At 52.1% G+C, this 13901-nt stretch overlaps 2 protein-coding genes across 4 annotated transcripts in view; one reads left to right on the forward strand and one right to left on the reverse strand.

Annotated features, from left to right (window-relative positions):
* Nucleotides 1–3538, forward strand: part of SYN1 (synapsin I) — a 52639-nt gene extending 49101 nt beyond the window's left edge. The window contains exons 11-13 of one of the 2 annotated variants that reach the window (XM_065914871.1): nucleotides 156–243; nucleotides 343–934; nucleotides 1892–3538. In XM_065914871.1, coding sequence (XP_065770943.1) covers nucleotides 156–243; nucleotides 343–934; nucleotides 1892–2027 — 816 coding nt within the window. In that variant the 3' untranslated portion in view covers nucleotides 2028–3538. The remainder of the gene's footprint in view (nucleotides 1–155; nucleotides 244–342; nucleotides 935–1891) is intronic. The other variant, XM_065914872.1, reaches the window with a different exon arrangement.
* Nucleotides 2967–13505, reverse strand: ARAF (A-Raf proto-oncogene, serine/threonine kinase). Of its 2 annotated transcripts, none has more exons than XM_065914874.1 (16): nucleotides 13370–13505; nucleotides 11519–11673; nucleotides 11272–11375; nucleotides 10397–10499; nucleotides 10159–10313; nucleotides 9948–10046; nucleotides 8388–8529; nucleotides 8256–8283; nucleotides 8031–8176; nucleotides 7734–7936; nucleotides 5947–6123; nucleotides 5798–5844; nucleotides 5194–5312; nucleotides 4868–4999; nucleotides 3738–3872; nucleotides 2967–3532 (listed from the first exon to the last, which is right to left on the reverse strand). In XM_065914874.1, the coding sequence occupies exons 2-16, from the start codon at nucleotides 11612–11614 to the stop codon at nucleotides 3398–3400; spliced, it is 1821 nt and encodes a 606-aa protein (XP_065770946.1). In that variant the 5' UTR covers nucleotides 11615–11673; nucleotides 13370–13505; the 3' UTR covers nucleotides 2967–3397. The 2 variants fall into 2 exon arrangements, with proteins under 2 accessions (XP_065770946.1, XP_065770945.1); XM_065914873.1 differs by having other exon boundaries at nucleotides 8388–8544.
* Nucleotides 13506–13901: the final 396 nt, after the last annotated feature.

Here is a 13901-nt window from a genome sequence, read left to right on the forward strand (position 1 = left end):
ATAAATCCCCCCCTACCCCACAACCTGCCTTCCCTCAGCTCAGCCACAAATGCGGCAACACCCAGCATACAGGGAACCCGTGACATTCTGATTGGCTGATGCCCCACTGGCTGGTAACTATTTTTAACCTCTCCTGCTCCACTCCTCTGCCGCAGACTCCGTCCCCAGGGGCCCTGCCCTTGGGCCGCCAGATCTCCCAGCAGCCCGCGGGGCCCCCAGCTCAGCAACGACCCCCGCCACAGGGTAAGTGAGGGGCCAGTTTCCTGGGCCCCAACTCTGCCTGGCAGCCTCCTACCTCTCACTGGCTCACTCTCACATGTGCACTTTCTCTCTGTCCCTCAGGCGGCCCTCCACAGCCGGGCCCGGGCCCCCAACGCCAGGGACCCCCGTTGCAGCAGCGCCCGACCCCACAGGGCCAGCAGCACCTTTCGGGCCTTGGACCCCCAGCTGGCAGCCCCCTGCCCCAGCGTCTACCAAGTCCCACATCAGTGCCCCAGCAGCCTGCATCCCAGGCCACACCGCTGACCCAGGGTCAAGGCCGCCAATCCCGGCCAGTGGCTGGAGGACCTGGGGCACCTCCAGCCGCCCGCCCACCCGCCTCCCCATCTCCCCAGCGCCAGGCGGGCCCCCCACAGGCTACTCGTCAGACATCAGTCTCTGGTCAGGCTCCGTCAAAGGCCTCAGGGGCTCCACCGGGTGGTCAGCAGCGCCAGGGCCCACCCCAGAAACCCCCAGGCCCTGCTGGCCCCACACGCCAGGCCAGCCAGGCGGGTCCCATGCCCCGCACTGGGCCACCCACTACGCAGCAGCCGCGACCCAGTGGCCCGGGCCCTGCTGGACGTCCCACCAAGCCACAACTGGCCCAGAAACCCAGCCAGGATGTGCCACCACCTGCCACTGCTGCTGCCGGGGGACCCCCACACCCCCAGCTCAAGTAAGAGGACCCCACAGCAGCCCTCACCTTGCTGCTCACAAAATGGGCTCCTGCACGTGGAGGGCAGCCCTGGGCTCCCTGGCTCCTCAGACCTCGGTCCTGCATGGGGTCCTAATAGCTCTCTCTCTGGTTCCAGTCTGAGCCAGACCCTTCCCCGTTCACAGAGGCTCCTACCCTCCATTCCAGAGAATCCCCCCTTTCAGTTCAGAATCCTCCCTGTAGGCCCTGGGAAAGCCCCCCAGCCCAGCTCCTCTTGGCCTACCCCAGGCGCCTTGCTAACCCTTCTTCAGTACTTCCCTGCCCAACTCATTCTCCTCCTGCCCAACCTGACTCCCTGCAACCGAACCCCCAAACTCCTCCCAGCCTAATCCACAATCCTAAGTTACTTCACTTTCCAGTCATCCTCCTACTTTCTCTAGAGTCTAGGCTCCCTTCTGGTCCATCTGAGTCTCCTCTCACTATCACACTATCCTCTCTGCCTCTTCTGGTCCATTCCAGACCTCCTTCACTACCTCAAAAGCCCTCCCTGCCCCACCCAAGTGCTCCCCCCTTAGATCTCCCCCTTCCAGCCTGTCCTTGGTCCAAGCCCTACCCCACTCCTCTTTCTGGACTCCTCACCCTTGGACTAGAAAGAAACCTTCCTGCCCATCATCACCTTATATCAAACTCCTCCCAATCTGGTCTGGAATTCTGAGAAGATTCAGCCCAGAACTCTTCCCATCCATCCCAGGCCTCCTCACCTTGGATCCAAATCCTCCCACCCAGCCCAGGACTCCCCACTCTTCCTGAGAATCCCTCAGAGTCCAGGCCTGTGCTGCTGGGTGGGAGGGTAACAGGCACAGCCCCAGGACCAGAGGGGCAGGGCTGGGGCCGGGCCTGGGGTAACGTTGTGTTTCTCTCCCCCTCCTCCCTTCCTCTTCCCCCTTCCTCCCACGCCTCCACCTTGTTTCTCTCTAGCAAATCCCAGTCTCTGACCAATGCCTTCAACCTTCCAGAGCCAGCCCCGCCCAGGCCCAGCCTTAGCCAAGACGAGGTGAAAGCTGAGACCATCCGCAGCCTGAGGAAGTCTTTCGCGAGCCTCTTCTCCGACTGACACCCTACCCTGAGAACCCCCAAATCCCTGGGCAACCCCTGTCTGGGCCTTGAATCTATTTCTCACTTTTGGAAATCTCATCCCTTGAGAAGTCCTCTCCTGGATCGTCAAGATCCCTCTTCTCACTCCTCAGAATGCTCAAGTCCCTGGGGAAACCTCACTCCTGGTCCTAAATCCAGTCCTCATGTTTGGAATTCCCACGTCCTTTGAAAAACCCACTCTCAGTCATCTCAAGAACTACTTCTCAGTTTTAGAACCTCCAGATCCCTGAAGACCTCGACCCCTGGTGCCCTCCGAGTGCATTTTCCTTCCTGGAAGCTCCCAAACACCAGGCAACCACTCCTGGAGCTCTGAAATTCCTGGAAAACACCATTCCTGGCCCCAGATCTCTCCAGTGCACCTTGTTCCCCAGCAACATTTACCCAATCCTTAAGGAACCCCTCCCTTTGATACCCTTTCTTTGGATTTCCCATCTCTGGGGATCCACCTGTTCAACTGTCCCCGCCCAGCCCCCCAAGGTTTTCCCTTCAGTCCTCCCCCCACCAACCCCACTCAACACACTGAGAGCTCCTCCCACTGCTAGGACCCTTCATTTCCCCAGGGACCCCTGCCTCACTTTCCTGCCTCTGACAGCTGTCTTTAAATATGCAAACTCCACCCATCCTCCCAGAATCCTGTGCACACAGAAGGCCAGTGGTCTCCCACTTCCCCACCTTTGCCGTGATGTCTGTGTCTGTGACTGACGTGGCCTCCTCTTGTGCCTGTGCTTGGCATATGTGGTCCTCGTTCATCGTGCCGCCTGTGGTGATGCGTGCAGTGGCACTGTTTGTGTGATCCGCACCTCCCCCCAAACTCCACCCCTTGCCTGGACTCACCCTCACCCCTCAGCGGCTCTGAACCCCATGAGAAGAGTCGGGAAGCAAAATAAACAAGCAAAGGCCCAGCAGAATTCTGTGCTTCTTGGTGAAGAAAGAGGGGAGTCCTTGAATGGTGGAAAAGAGACAGATGGGACCCCCAAATCCACATGGGGTGCTGGGACCCCAAAATCCAGTGGAAGGCACATCAGGCACAAATTACAGAGAGGTGCTGAATGGAATTCCTGCCACAAATCCCAGCCATTGGAGATGGAGGAGCTCCCGAATTTAAAAGTATCCCCAAAACCAAGAGGAAACCAAATTATGGGGGTCTCGGTCTTCAAGGGTCCCCCAGTTCCAAAGGAACTGGAAAAGTACATGGGTACCCCCTCATCTCCCAGGACAGGGATGGGGGATCCTGAGGCAGTATCAGGGCAGAGACAGAACATTGATTGGTGGGAAGGGCTCCTTGGCGTGGGAGGCTGAGATTGGCTCCCTGGTGGCTGGGGGTGGGGCCTAAGGCACAAGGCGGGCTGCGCTGAGTAGGCAGGCAGGCAACTCATCAGCCTGGGTACGGTGCAAGGAGGGTTCGGAGGCACTCCGCTCAATCTTGGGGAGTGACCGCTGCAGCAGCTCAATCGTGGCCAGGATCTGGGGGCAGGGGCGGGTGAGAAGGGGATGTCCAGAGCCGTGTGGGCATCCAAACACCCCCAAACCCCAGTCTAAAGGGGAAACACACACTCACACACATTGTACACTTCGGAGCCTTGAACACACACAGTTCACATTCGCACCTCAGAGTCTTCCTCCTCAGAGGCTCCCTCCCCAGGGTGTCCAGCCCTCCTCCTCAGCCCACCTGGGGAAAAAGGGGCCGCTCCTCTCGCTGGAACTTCAGGCAGTCAGACAGCAGGCGCCTCATGGCCTTGGGGCAATTGCTGGAGATTTTGCTGAGGTCCGGGGACAGATAGCCACGGCCCACCATAAAGATAATCTGGGGGAGGGGACAAGAATGGGGTGATCTGGGCTGGGAAGCACAGGGAATTCTGGGTCTTGAGGGACCTCGGGGACTCCTTTTGGGAGAACTGGGGTATTCTGGGTATTGGGGCCCAGAGGACTGTGGGTATCTGGTGGATCTAGAGATTCTGGGTCCTGAAAACTTGGAAGGATTCTCTGCTTAACGGTACAGAAGGATTTAAGCTTGGGGGAATCAAAAATGGTTAAGTGTCTGGGGCCCAAAGGATTATGGGTCCACAGGTTTCTAGGGGGCTTAGGGGCCTGGAAAGAACTGAGTCTGGGGGAAACATGAATTTCTGGGTCTGGAGGGAGTTAAAGGCTGGTAGTCCTCAGGAACTTGTATTTCTGTAGCGGTCTAGGGCTGAGAGGACTATGGGTCCAAGTGGCCTGTAGGACAGTGAGTGCTTAAGACCCAAAGACTATTGGAACCTGGAGCCTAGAGGATCTTGGGTTTCTAAGGGCCTGGGAGATTCTAGTCTTTGAACCTGGAGAAATGTGAGAGTCTGGGGCCTAGAGTATTGTGGATTCAAGGGTCCTGGAGCTTGACAGATACCCAAGGCCTGAGTGGTTGTGGGCATCTGTGGGGATTCCAGAAGCACAAACATCTGTGGGGATTCCAGAAGCACAAAGGGATTGTTTCTGGGAGAAATGGGATTCTGGGCTTTGGGGAGTTTTGAGTACCCAGGTCAGAGGACTGTATGTGTCTAGGGGGACTTTTGGGAACCTGGGGGATTCTGGGTATAGGGGACTCAGGAGATTCTGGACTTTGAGGACCCAGAGAAGTGGATATGAGTGAAGGAAAGAATTCTGGGTACAGAAGACCCAGAGGAGTCTGGGGGTCCTCAGCTCTGAAAATTTGGGGTTCCTCGGGGCAGAGTGGTGTTCATGGTCTGTGCAAAGGAGGAGATCTGAGGTTTGGAGTCTAAGGGGATCCCTTGGCCTGAGATAAGGCGGGTAAGGTATGGGGCTCACCTGGTCTCGGCTGCCAATGTGGCTGTAAGGCAGTGAGCCGGTCATGAGCTCATAGAGCACAACCCCATAGGCGTAGACATCTGACTGGAAGCTGTAGGGGTTCGGGTCCTGCATACGGATCACTTCAGCTGCCTTCAGCAGACGGGACCGGGCAGGAGGAATGTGCAGGTCAGCAAGTGACTTCAGAGCCGCCCCCACGAGGTGAAGCGTAAGTGGTCCAGACACCCACACCTGGTGCAGGAAACCCCGACCCCACTCCTCCTTCCACATCTTAGCCCAGCAGCCCATGTCCCTATACACCCCCAGTCTAGCCTGGTCCAACTCACCATCCATAGCACAGAGCCCGAGGGTTGCTCCAAGGGCTGGGCCCCACTCCAGCGCGTCTTTACTGTGGCCAGGCCGAAGTCCCCAATCTTCACCGTAAGCCCCTCGTGCAGGAAGATGTCCGCCAGGGTTAAGGGCCACTACAGGGTCTCCCAATAGCCATGCTTCTTGCCCTGACTGGGAGGCTCTCATCGACGCCTCCACACCAGTCATTGCCTCTAACCCTGACCGGAAGCCCCCCAGTGTCACACAAACTAGGTACAATCTTGACTTGGAGGGGAGCTCTAATTAACACTCCCTATACTTGGCTCCCCTGTGAATTCTGACTAGGAAGCTCCTCTCATGGTACCCACACTCACCATGCCTATGACACCGATCAGGAACCCCCATAATGCCTTCCACCACTGTCACTCCTCAGACCCTGACCAGAGTCCCAAAGAACACCACCTGAACCAGCCACAATTCTGGCACCTAGCAAAGGGAAATGCAACAGGTGCCCCTCCTTGTTTGCCCCCAGAAGGGCCCCCCACAAGAGCCATTCCTCTAAGTCCTCATCCTGTTTGATGCTGCCTGTCCCAGCCCAGCCCGAGAGGGATAGGTAGATACTGTTAGACTTGAGATCTCGGTGGATGATGTTCTTGGCATGGAGGTAGCTGTAGGGGTACAAGCAGGTGTCAGACTGTCTGGGGGGCTACCTCATCTCCCTTCCCCCAACCCCCTAGCCCCTTCCCTAGTCCCTGAGCCAGAACACTCACTCCATGCCCTGAGCAGTCTGGCGGGCCACATCAATGAGCTGGACCATGTCGAAGCGTGTGTCAGCCACATGAAGGTGGTGGTAGAGACTGGAGCCCTCACACCACTGTGTGATGATGGCAAATCCTGGCCGGGTCATGAAGCCCATGAACAGCAGGATGTTGACGTGACGTGTCTTCCTGCAGGTGGGGCAGGCGGTATCAGGGCAGGGAGGGCAAACAGCAACTTTCTGAGCCTTTGGAAGGGTGCTATTCACTGCTGCCTTCTGCCATCATTTCCACCCTGTCTTTCAGGAGGCTCAGGACCAGACTATGGCCAGATTCAGTGAATTTGTTAGATATGTTTACTGGGCTGAGCACTTATGTCCTGAACTTCCTCATCCAAATCTCCCAACAAAAGCAGGAGGGACGGATAACCCTTCTCTCCCTACTGACCAGGAGCATCTTAATCATCAGACTTGCCACACCTCTGACCATGACCATGACCTGAGCCTGTGACCATTTGAGATGAGATGAGAAAGTGGAATGCCAACCTTCATCAGTGATATATCAACATAACATTGATAACTGCTGGGTAAAAACATCAGTGATGTATGACTATGTCCTGTTAACCATGAGAGGCTTAGAGGTAAAGAGTTTGGGGTTTGGACTAATCTGGGCTTCCTCAGGTACTCACTGTGCAATCTCAGGGAGGACACTTAAGCTCTCTGTGCCTCATTTTCCTTAACTGAAAAACTGTGATTATTCTATGAGATATCTGGCATGGGTGTTGGGAGGACTACATAATAACCTGTAAGGTGCTCTGAATGGCCAAACACAAGCAAGCACCCTAAAAATACCACTGCACCTGCTGTCATTGCTACTGGGTACCTGGATCTACCTTATAGAAACTCTGTCCTGTATGAACAGCCACCCTCATTTAGAAGAAAACTTTCATTCCTTATAGAAGGATAACACATGCAAAGAACATCAATGATAGTCCACAGTTTTGCACACATCAGAGTGGATAACAGCACATGAGTTCTTCATAGTAGTTAGGTTATAGTTTCAGTACAAACACAATACAAATTCACAGCCTGTTCAAATCACTGCCATTTAGCAGAGAGGAGCAGAGACTAAAAACGTCAACTCTGCAACATAATTGTGCCCACTTGTCATGAGGGGAAAGCCCACACCAGCAACCCCTAGAGTGGTAGTAACTAGGGTGACAAAAGGGAGCACCAGAGTTTCTCAGTGTGAATGAATTAATATAGTAGGAATGATATATTAAGTAGAGCAATCACAATCATTAACCAAACAATGATTAAATTATGCTTCTGATTATAGTTTTAATACTGTTCTTTAAAGAATGGTATTATTATAATTAATAACAAGAATGTAACACAGTAAACACATACTAATGGTGCAGAACAAGCAGAGAAGAAAGGCCACCAGCCTACCGGGTGATGCAGCTAACTAACATTATGCTATTGATGTCAGTAAATACAATAACACTGCAGTGATACTCATTTCACAACAGGCAAGCAAAAAGAGTCACATTTTGGAGGCAGGGCCATTAATTAATATCAATATTTACATAAACAACAGCCTCATCAGAGGTCCTTTAAACATACCCCATTTCCCAGAGGGGAAAGGCACTTCTCTGATAAACAAACAACTTACTATTATGGTTATAACACAACAGAAATATGGGGGATGTGAGGAAGCACCCTCAGCAGGGCCTTTCCCCAGAGAGGCACAGAGGCCGTGTCTGCCGCCCCCACCCCATCCACACACACGAGCAATCTCACCTGAGCACCTGCATCTCGTTCTTGAAGGCCTGGGCCTGCTCAGCTGTGGGTTGGGCCACCTTGAGCACCTTCACGGCCACATCACCATGCCACCGCCCGCGAAACACGGTGCCAAACGAGCCCGTCCCGATCCTCTTCAGCAACTGCACCTCACTGGGTGGCACCTCCCAGTAATAGCCCGAGTCCCGGTACCCCAAATTCTTCTGTGGGCCACACGGGTGGCATCTCAGGGGCCTGCCCACACCCCTCATCACTCAGCCTGTGGTGCCCCCACCAAAGGTGTCCCCTGGAGCTCACCACTTTCTTCTTGTCATCAGCCAAGGACTTCCGTTCCCGCTGCTCTGATGGGGACTTGGAATGTGGGGACTTCCTTCCCGAGGACACGCTGGCTGGGTTGGGGCTCCCCCGGGGGGCTCCATCACCACCACCTCTATTCCCAGCAGCTGCAGTTACAGAGAGGGTGTGAGTGGAGCTGGATGGGGTGGGGTGGGGGGCTCAGGACACAGGCAGCGGAGGGCTCACCATCAGTGTTGAAATTCTGGCCAGTGAGCTGGAAGAAGAGGGCTGGGAGTCAGAGAGAGGACATGTAGGACAACAGGAATGGCCCTCCCCTCTGCCTCGTACTCCCTGGTGACCGCCTGCCTCAACACCAACCTGGATGAGGCCGGAGTCCATGGGGGCTGTGGTGCTGACCATGTGGACATTGGGGGTGGATGTGGAGCGGATGCGCTGGAGGGGGGTGTTGGCCTGGGCAGGGAAGGAGAAGTGCTCGGGGTCGCGGTGCTGGGTGCAGGAGCTGGTAGGGGAAAGGCTGTGAAATCACTGTTGAGTGAATGAGAGAACCAGTAGAACATCCCCCCAACCCACTGCCCTTTCTAGGTATGTGTTTAGCTCACATAGAGTAAATGTCCTCTGTCATTACTATTATGCATTTGTTTAAGAAACACTGACTAACCGCTTGCTGTGTGCCAGATACCGTTCTAGACAGTGGAAATAAAACTGTGGACAAAACAAATAAAGGTTCTACACACATGCAGATTTGAACTGTACCAAAATTTTTAAATTAAAAAAAAAAATGAAAAACAAAGGTTTTTGCCTTCATGGGACTAACTATAGTAGGGAGAGAGATAAATAAAAAACAAAGAATATTTCATACGTTCAATGGTGATAGAAGCAATAAAGCAAAAAATAAAGCAACATAAGACAAGAAGTGTCCCTGATCTTGTCAGGAAAGGCTTCTCTGAGCAAGCGACATTTGAGCAAAGACTTAAAGGAAGGACAGCAAAGCCACACAGATAGTGGGGGAAGAGCAATATGTAATATTGTATAACTATATGCAGTACTCAAATATATTATGCATTATGTAATATACAATGTTATCTATATTAAAATGGCAATGCTTTACATGTACATATAATGTTAATGTTACATATATACATGTATTATACATGATATATATTAAATATATTATAATGTTATAAAAATATTTCTTAATGTTTCCTTCACTATCCTGAAATGCAATTCATAGGTAATTAATTCACATGTGCCCATAATTAAAAATAACATAATGCCCTACTTTACTATTTTATATATTACATAAAAATATTTAATATCCTACATTGTATGAAAATATTATCAATATAACACATTATACAATAGCATAAATATCATATAAATATTGACATTATAAAATACATATACATACAAAATGCATATCATATAAACATGATATATTAGTGATAATATACTTCAATATTGAAATATAGTATTATTATACTTAAAGGAGAAGTAAAAGTGAATTTATGAGAAAATAATATGTATTCCAAAGTGGAAAGGCTTGAGCATGGTTATACTGGAAGAATTAACAAAGTAGTTAAATAATATATACATAGATATGTATTATAATTAATAAGAAGAACTTATCCTGTGCTGGATCATGTTCTAAACATTGGACCCACCGTAACTCATTTAATCCACACCAGAACCCTATGTGGTAAAAGCATCATTATCCTTTCCTTACAAATAAGAAAACTAAGGTCCAGAGAGACTAGGGAACTTGCCTGAGGCCCCACAACTCCATGCCCTTACTTACACTTGTAGGTGCTCACTAAATGTCCATTGAGTAGACAAAAGAATTAAGTATGGCTTGATCTCTACCGAGGCCTCCAGATATTTTTCTTCTGACAGTAGCCCTTTAGCTAAGGCATTCCCTACCTGGGACTCTGAGGGGTGAGTGGCTCATTCAGGGGGCGGTTTGAGGGAACTTCGTGCTGTCTGGAGCTTCCGGACAAATCCTGGACACTGTGGTAGAACCTTGAGGGCATTTGGGGTATAAAGCAAGGGAACATGGGTCAGCTGTCTGTAAAAGTCTTGTGGCTGGGCCTCTGTCCTCCCCATCTCCCCACCCACCCCAGGCCAGGCTCACTGTCGGCGGTTGGTACTCATGTCGACACAGACTGTGGGGACCTTGGAGGAACAATGCTGGTGGAACTTGTATCCACAGGTTTGGCAGCGGAAGCCATGGAACAGAAACTTAAGGCAGAAGTCACAAAAGGCCAGGCTGAAGAACGTCTTCCGTACCTGCTGCCACAGAGTAGAAAAGGTTGAAGCCTGGTCATGGACCCTCCCGCCATGCCCACGGTCTGCCCCCACTCTCCACTCACAAAATTGTGCATGGTCAGGGGGACATCTTCAAGGACCTCCACAATGAGCTCCTCGCCATCCAGGGGGGCAATGGCTGTGTCCCAGGCGGTGACTGTCTTTCGCCTGCAAAAGGCATGGAAGGGAGTGAGCGGGAGGGTGGCCAGGGGCCACAAGGAGGAAGGGAACACACCAAAAGTCCTTCCAAGCCTGCCATCCATGAAATAAAAGATGACATGTTGCATTTTTAGTATGGCAACTCTAGGAACTAGTACTATCCTTACCCCTGTTTATGTATGGGGAAACTGAGGCAAAGAGGGATGAAATGATTTGCCCAGAGCCACAAGGGACTATGAGTGGAAGGACAGTGTGAAGAGCCCATGTTCTTAGCTACAAGAGGAGGAGGAAATGAGACAGTGAAGAAACAACTAAATCTCAGAGGTGCTAAGCAAGCCCCCGACAAAGCAGCTGGCAAGGCACTGAAATAACAAATAAAAAAGCAATGCGTGAAAAAAAAAAGCAATGTGTGAACTGAATACAAGAGTTAAGGAACTCTAAAACAGAGGAATAAATGGAAGGTCAGCAAGGCCCACACAGCAGACAGAGAATGAGGAAACGAAGGAAGGAGGGAGTTGACAAGTTGATAAAACAGTGAAAGAATGAAACAGATGAATTCTGGGAGGAGACGATGGAGCACAGTGAGGACTCCAGATCTAAGAAGAAAATGAATTACTGACTTTACAGGTCAATGAACTAGTGAAGCAATAAGACAAAAGCTGGATTCACTAAGTGAAGGGAAGACTAACAGAGACTGCACAGCAGAGTGGAGGAGTTGGATGACTCTGAGAAGGGGATGGAAGGCTGGGCACCCAGTTGGGGGTGGGAGAGCCACACTTACCCCTTGATGAGCCGGTAAACCACACAGCAATCTTGATTGAGACCCCGCACCTTGAGGGCCTTATCTAGAGAGTCATAGACACTCATGCCATCCCGGACAGTCACCTGTGTGTGTGTGCACACATGTAAGGAGTCAGCACCCAGAGGGATCCGCAGTGGACTCTCCCACCCCTTGTCACTTTTCTGATCCCAGATTTACAACTAGATCCATGCCCACCCCCAGCCAGTTTTGCTTCCATCAGACTCACCACCGTGCGCTGCTTGTTGGGCAGGTACACTTTGACAGTGCCCACTGACCGGGATGGCTCGGCCCCGTTGGCAGGGGGGCCCCGTGGTGGCTCCATGGAGCCTAGGACTTTGTCAAGATGGGCTAAGGTGGGGCTGGGCAGGTGCCATGGGGCTCCTAAAAGACAGAGGAAGAATTCAGAGGTCTTATAATGATAGTATGGAAGTAAAGTGGCAGAGGACAAAAAATTCAATCTCCAGACTTCACGTCAGCCCCTGTAGCCTAATTTCCACACCGCTCAAGGGATCCAGTTCCTCCTCTGCTCAGCCCCTCCAGTTGTTTGTCTCACGCTTAAGTGCCAAGGTCTCAGATTCACTGCACAGGGCGGGGTGGGGTGGGGTGGGGGTAGGACATAGTGAGAGGCAGCACACACTGTCCCGCAGGGCATAGGAGTACATAAGTCTCTGTGCTGGGGACAAACGGGGAAGTCAGCACGCACTACACTGGGGTGTGTCAAGTACATAATGGACATGAACAGGCTGTCCTGGCTTTCGAATAGAGAAGGGGGTTACCAGATACTGTGGTGTGGGAGGAGTCACAGACAGGGTGATGGGGAACTAACTGAGGATCATCAGACACTGCCCTTAGCTTGGGGGAAACGGGAATTGCACCAGTGTTTGTAAGGGCATTGCGGGCACCCCAAAGCCCTGGACTGTAATGACAGTAGGTTCACGGGTACTGTGCTAGGTGCCTAATAGGAGTCAGCAGACTGTGATGGGGAGTTCATAAAGGCTCAGAGACACTATGCTGAGGGGAGATGTAATAGTCGTCACTAGAGACTGTAAGGAGTCTGTAAGGAGTCCCTTGCACTGCAAGGAAATCCAACCAGTCCATCCCAAAGGAGATCAGTCCTGAGTGTTCATTGGAAGGACTGATGTTAAAGCTGAAACTCCAATGCTTTGGCCACCTGATGCAAAGAGCTGACTCATTTGAAAAGACCCTGATGCTGGGAAAGATTTAAGGCAGGTGGAGAAGGGGACGACAGAGGATGAGATGGTTGGATGGCATCACCGACGCAATGGACATGAATTTGGGTAAACTCCGGGAGTTGGTGATGGACAGGGAGGCCTGGCGTGCTGCAGTCCACAGGGTCGCAAAGAGTCGGACACGACTGAGCGACTGAACTGAACTGAGGCTGTAATGGGAAGAAGAGTGGATAACGGGTATCACCAGACATTGTAATGGGGGAAATGAGGGTTATGGAGCACCAGATGTGGCTGAGGTGAGATAAGTAGGGGTAAAGCGTAGATGAGGCAGAGGGTGCTCCAAAATTCTCCTCGACAGCTAATGAAAGAGTCGCAGACATATTACTAGTGATAATGGATGGAGGCTGGAGAGGGTTAAAGCGGAGGAATGTGAGAATCCTCAAACATTCTCCTATTGGGTTAGACATTGATCCAGAATAAGGAAAGCGAGGAATGATCCGTGTCTTCACGCATTCCCCGTTGTTGGTAAGGAAGGGGCATCAGATACCTTAAAGAGGTTAAGAAGAACTCCACAAGATGAGATACCACAATGCAAGACACATTTGGCCCGGCTCCGCCCACCGAGGGCCTTCCAGCTTTGCGCAGGCGCGCTGCCACACGCGACGGGCGAAACCATCCCCCGCAGCCTTGCACCCATTCCAATTCAGCACCCCCCCCCGCGCGCTGTCGACAATGGTTTCGCCCCGGGTCAAACCACTCCTCCGGTTCCGGGTGGGGGGGCGTCAGGGCCCAGGCGCAGTCATCCTGGAGCTGAGCTTTCATTCCCGGCTCCCTACCCGTGCCCGACAGTAACTCCAGAAACCTAACCCTACCGGGCCCGCCCTCACCTGTCACGCCGCTACAGCCGCCGCCGCCTCCATCTTGGGCCTGTCTTCTTGTTTCCTTACAGAGTCCGCCTCCACCGCCCCTCGGGCTTTAGCCATTGGCTCCGGAGGACTCAGCCCTCCATCCTTATTGGGTTAGGTACACGCCTGTCAAAGTAGGGGCCGTCGGAATGTGGGTCGTGTTCCGGATTAGGAGAGGCTGCCTGAAACGTCAGGGTCTAGGGCAAATTCGCTCGTCCGGATTCGCGCAGGCGCAGTCGGGAAAAGACCTGCGTGCCAAGGGTTTTAACCCCAATCTTGCCATAATGGAATAAGGCAGGGCTTATATTTTTTTGGTCACTTGGGGCTGACTTTAGGGGTTCCCGAAACTGGGTGGGGGATCCTTAAGCACTCTTTTTGCTCCAGTGACCCAGCGCCCTAAGTACCATTCCTGTGTCTCAGTTTTACCGTCTTTGAAATGGGTTGGAATCAGACCAAACATTTGCAACGTTTTCCAATTCTGAGAGACTGTAGTCATAACTTTTGAAAACAGCGA

The sequence above is a fragment of the Muntiacus reevesi genome, chromosome X (genome assembly GCF_963930625.1).
Source record: "Muntiacus reevesi chromosome X, mMunRee1.1, whole genome shotgun sequence".
Taxonomy (NCBI): Eukaryota; Metazoa; Chordata; class Mammalia; order Artiodactyla; family Cervidae; genus Muntiacus; species Muntiacus reevesi.

Coding starts and splice junctions, on each gene's coding strand:
- ARAF (XM_065914873.1), bottom strand. CDS start 11,614: ATGGAGCCACCACGGGGCCCCCCTGCCAACGGGGCCGAGCCATCCCGG. Junction 8,545..9,947: donor CTCACCCCTCAGAGTCCCAG/GTAGGGAATGCC, acceptor GTGATTTCACAG/CCTTTCCCCTACCAGCTCCT. Junction 5,000..5,193: donor CGGGCTCTGTGCTATGGATG/GTGAGTTGGACC, acceptor CGTCTGCTGAAG/GCAGCTGAAGTGATCCGTAT.